The sequence below is a fragment of the Astatotilapia calliptera genome, chromosome 22 (genome assembly GCF_900246225.1).
Source record: "Astatotilapia calliptera chromosome 22, fAstCal1.2, whole genome shotgun sequence".
Taxonomy (NCBI): domain Eukaryota; kingdom Metazoa; phylum Chordata; class Actinopteri; order Cichliformes; family Cichlidae; genus Astatotilapia; species Astatotilapia calliptera.
In genome coordinates, this window is record NC_039322.1 from 8,163,513 (window position 1) to 8,168,635 (window position 5,123).

The window sequence follows — 5,123 nt, forward strand, 5'->3', positions numbered from 1 at the left end:
TTCGCACTCTCGGTGCTCGGGCCCTAATAATGCATTCGGAACGATCTCTGCTGATATCAAAAGTCCAGATCGTTGCTTATTTTTCATTTTTCTCTCGTCAATCTTAATGTGTTGATGTTGATTTTTTCTTCTTCTTTTATTTTTGTTTTTACAGTTTTAGGTTGTTTTAAGTTGTAGTCATGTCTCGGTGGACATACTACAGTTGATTATATGTATGCATGTGTGTAAAATGGTACAATATGTCTTTAAGATGTGTGGATCAGTTTCTAGGAGGTGTTTTTTAAACACTGCCTCTTTCAGTTTCAGTTTATGAGCTTGTCTTAAACCTTAACATATAGTTGCTTTAGAAGCAGGCCATCTAGTCAGCATGCCGGGCTCAGAGGATGAGTTTAAATGCTGCACTCGGGACTTTCTCTTCACTTGTGTGAACTTGTTGTCTTTCCTGCTTGATATAGGGCTGGATATATGGGCTGCTGTGTCCCTCTACAAGCAGAAGGCCTACGTGTACTTCAGCCTCCTGCTGCTGTTTCTCTTGGGCTCGTCCATGTTGGTCCAGGTGTACAGCTGGCTGTGGTACCGCTACGATGATTTTAAGATGAAGACAAAGATTGAGAAGAAGCCGAGCCAGTGCCAGCTCAAGCTGCTGCATGTTTTCCAGCTGGGGATCTTCTTCAGGTTGTTTCATGATGATATTTGTGCGTTCATAGAGCCCCAGGCACCATCTTTACATTTCCTCACCTGTTCCTTGAAATATTTGATTTATAGGAAATAAATTTACATGAACTTGTTTGTTTGGCAGCTGCACTACAGAAGTACACACCTGTAGTAACATTAAATCATCTTAGTAAAGCCTGTTTTGTTCGGACGTTTGTTGCTCCTTTTCTGCTTCGAGATCTTTTCAGTTCAGCGTGTCTGGCGGGAGGATTTGTTGTAACTGGTTTTTCTGGTTCTCAGGTATGCAGGAGTCATGGAGAAGTCTGTGCAAAGCTTATACAGAAAGCGCGCTGACGATGAGAGTGTGGCCAAGTTTCTGAGACAGGATCTCCGAATTTTGCGCTTCATAGAGACGTTTTCAGAGAGCGCCCCGCAGCTTGCTCTCATGCTCACCATCATTCTGGACAAATGTCGGCTGGATCCTGTTACAGGTACAGTTTGTTACTCAGCTTTTGATCACGTATACTTGGATCACTCAGGTGTAGCTTTTCATTGAAAGTAGAATTACGAATAAAACCACATTCAAAGTTTTCTCATCTGTTTATAACTTGAATTCCAAAAGAGTTGGGACGCTGTATAAATTGTAAATAAAAACAAATTCCAATGATCTGCAAAATTAATAAACACTTATTTTATTTACAACAGAACATAGAAAATATATCAGTCTATCATCAAGCTCATTTTGAGTTTGATGGCAGCAGCATGTGTCAAAAAATAGGAGCAGGGTCAAATTTCCCACTGTGTAGTTTGCCCTCTTCTTTTAACAACAGACTGTAAATGTCTGGGAACTGAGGCGATGAGCTGCTGGACATTTGGGAGAGGAACACTGTCCCATTCTTGCCTGATGTAAGATTCTAGCTGATCAACAGTTCTGAGTCGTATTTTTTGTTTCATGATGCTGCAAATGTTTTCAGTTGGTGAGAGATTGTGACTGAAGGCAGACCAGGTCACCCAGACTCTATCGTGAAGCCTTTATAATACACGCAGTATGCAGTTCAGCCTTGTCTTGCTGTGTTGTTTAGTTTGTTTCTAAGGCTTTCGCTACATAAAGGTCTGTATGGGAGCAGGTGTTGTTCTAGAAACTTTCAGCATTGATGGTGTCTTTCCAGATGTGGAGGCAGGGTACACCCTGGACAGCTCACCAGTCTATCACAGAGAGACAAACAACCATTTACACTCACATTCAGGAGAAATTTGGAATCACCAATTAACCGAACTCTAATTGTGTTACTGTTAACTGTTTGAGGAAACCAGAACACCCAGTGGATTGTGGATTTGAACCACAAAGCGATGGCATACACGTGGTGTGTGTGTAGCTGTCTCTGCCTCTTATAACTCCAGTGGTTTTTCTGCAGTTTTTGAAAACTCATGTGATCTTGTTAATTTCATGAGTCCAGAAACTAACCACTCTTACTAGATTGTAACAGGTCATCTCACCAGGAACAAATTAAGTTGCTGAATTTCATACAGATCCTTCATGATTTAATTACTTTCACCATAGAAACATGAAATTATTTTCTTCAAATTACAAGTTAGACTTTTTTAATGTAACAACCACCCAATTTACTTTTTTCGGTATACCAAAAAAAAGTAGAGGCGGCTGATCGACTTGACTGAGATGGATGCCTTCCTCAAACCACGATCCAAAGCGTGAACTGAAATCCTGTGCAGAGTCGCAGGATTTACCATTGCTATATCATTGACTTACTTCACTCGAACATGATATGAACAATTTAATCATGTAGTTTCTACACTATATAGTTACACTTAACTTTAAAGCATGAGTCACTTGTGTTAAATACATGCAAGCTGCTTATGTAAATCCAAGAGCTGGCCAATCCCTTTTTTCCAGTGTAGATGATGAGGAACACTGAGGAACATTTTTCTGAAATTGTTCACTTACTTGTCCAGCCTTCTTTTGCCTCCATGAGACGTGTTGCTGCCATCAAATTCAAAATTGCTTCAATTTTTGTGTGAAATCTGGTCATCAAATTTTGGAAAGTGAAATTGCAGCAGACAATTAAAAGCATCTTTGCTGGAGCTCACACAGAGATGTGAATAGAAGAGAAATAATTATACTAACCTATTATAATTGGTTGATGTGAAAATGTTAAATGCCAAATGATCGCTGTTTCTGTGAAAACAAACATCATACAGTCGAAATAATAAAATACTGAATGACAAAAAATGTTTGAAAATATTTGGGGTTGCTTTTTGAACTCGTAAATTACTTGGATCTTCTAACAAAGAATCAACGTTTGTTCTAACTCTGACCCTCACTCTCTCCTCAGTGTTGAAGGCCATCGGCTCGACTTTGTCCATCGCCTCCTTTTTGACCACCTACGATCACTCAATGCGCACCTTCCTGCCAGAGAAGGAAAAACACCACATGATCTCATTAGTTTTCTACTTCATCTGGAACCTGGTTCTCATCTCTTCTCGCATTGCTGCCCTTGCTCTTTTCGCCTCCGTGCTGCCCTGCTTCATCTTCGCCCACTTCATCTGCTCTTGGCTGGTTTTATTCTTCTTCGCTTGGCGATCCAAGACCAACTTCATGGATGACCCTCGTGGAGAATGGCTTTACAGAACCACTGTTGGCCTCATTTGGTATTTTAACTGGTTTAGTGTGGCCAAGGGGATGAGGATCAGGTCCGTGCTCTATCACGCGTATATCCTTATTGATATTTGCATCCTCTGTGGTTTGTGGTGCTGGAAGATGAGCACAGATCCTCCTGATTTTGTGACACACCCTTTAACCACAGCTGCCTGTGTTGTTGCAGTTTACGTCCTTGGTCTGTTATTTAAAGTTATTTATTATACGTTCTTCCATCCAAACCTTGATAAAGATAAGCTGAAAGGGGCCACCATCACAGAGGAGCAACCTGAAGATGAAGAGCGTCCCCTTAAGGCCACTGACAATAAAAGAATGAGGAAGCTGGCCGAGAACTTCTTCTGCTGACCTGCATCATTTGACATCCACAGGATGTGGAGATTAGAAAGAGACTGAGTCATGTAGGTCACAAGGCTGTGTGGGACAGAGGACTCTGACCTGCTGCTTGATTAACCACAGATACAATATCTTATGATGTCATTCAGGTTTATCTGGGGATAAATTTACAGAAAACACTTTTCTCTGTATTAACTTGTGCTTTCCTCTAATGAAGCATTTAAAATGCCTCACTTGTTACATGCTTGTATGAAATAGTGATGAGTTGACAAAGAGATGAGTTTGCTAATGCTAATGAATGGGTCTGCCTTCCTGAAAAATATGACAGTATTTAACCAGTATAAAAATCATGTTTACAAAAATTTTTAAATGGTCATTTTAAAGCTAGAACGTTGAATGGCCTTTCAACATTTGTGTGTGTGCTTTTTAAATTCCCATTTCTATACCATTTTGTGAGCATCTTTTTCTTATGCAATAGTTGTGATGTAGGAGGTGTGAAATAGGTATAAAGGTATTAACGAGGTACTAACAACGAAGCAGCAAAAATACAGAAAGCGAAAAAAAAAAAATAGAAACATAGAAAGATTAATAAAACCATTTTGATTGCAGGTGTTAACATGTAATTTAACACATATTAACTATGTAACCTTATACTGTATTTGAGGGTTGAAGTTGTCTGTGTGTGAATGTGCACACGTGCATGTGTGTGCAAATGCATAAATATACAAAGAACTCAGAAAATCTCAGATATTTCTGTTGCTTAGTGTGGAAAAAGGAAAAAACCAATTAAGTAAACATGATCAGCTCATACTATATCATCCATATGCTGGTCTCATGTGTTTGTTTTCCCTTTTAATTCTCTCATTTCCCTTAATTTTCCTCCTTTTTGTGTTTACATTATATATTAATGTGTCAGTACTGTGTTTCTGTAAAAGAAGCAAAATGTGCACAGGTTTTAGTTTGTGGATGTTTGGGATCAGGGCAGAAGTTTCAGAGGGTCAAGATAAGAAGGTCACAGAGGAATCACCGACCTTCCAGTGACCTGCCTGAAGCATATTAAAGGGTCCAGCCTGTGCTGTGCAGGCTGCTCCTGGGATTTGTACACAGTTAAACTGCTTATTCACATTTCACAATGTGATGTAACAAAGCAAGTACTTTGACATTTTTACTGCAACCATATTTGAGTATTTTCCAGCCGGCCATTTGTGCTGTTGCAGCTGTATGGTGAGCCCGAGCTGTGCAAGCTCATAGTGATTTTGAACACATTGTGTTAAGGTTAAACAGTGAGTTTAAAGCGCATCTCTCTGGCTTCTAGTTGGAGATCAGGTCCTGTGAGACACTCACAGAGGGAGTTTTTTAGTTAACTGTTTCAGTTAATGCAGCTCCAATATGAATTACCAGTGACAGCCACTAAAACCCCCATTAACACAAACTTACAGCAAGCACATGATAAATCCATTGT

General features: G+C 39.8%; 1 protein-coding gene across 1 annotated transcript; it reads left to right on the plus strand.

Annotated features, from left to right (window-relative positions):
• The first annotated feature begins 331 nt into the window (after nt 1-331).
• LOC113014958 (XK-related protein 8-like) lies at nt 332-4,461 on the plus strand. Its single transcript, XM_026156841.1, has 3 exons — nt 332-675; nt 955-1,145; nt 3,006-4,461. The coding sequence occupies exons 1-3, from the start codon at nt 368-370 to the stop codon at nt 3,671-3,673; spliced, it is 1,167 nt and encodes a 388-aa protein (XP_026012626.1). The 5' UTR covers nt 332-367; the 3' UTR covers nt 3,674-4,461.
• The last annotated feature ends 662 nt before the right edge of the window (nt 4,462-5,123 follow it).

Bases quoted from the DNA above. Each gene is read 5' to 3' on its own strand.
- LOC113014958 (XM_026156841.1), top strand. From the start codon at position 368: ATGCCGGGCTCAGAGGATGAGTTTAAATGCTGCACTCGGGACTTTCTC. The intron at 676-954 runs GTTGTTTCATGA...TCTGGTTCTCAG, and splicing joins CAGCTGGGGATCTTCTTCAG to GTATGCAGGAGTCATGGAGA. The intron at 1,146-3,005 runs GTACAGTTTGTT...CTCTCTCCTCAG, and splicing joins TCGGCTGGATCCTGTTACAG to TGTTGAAGGCCATCGGCTCG.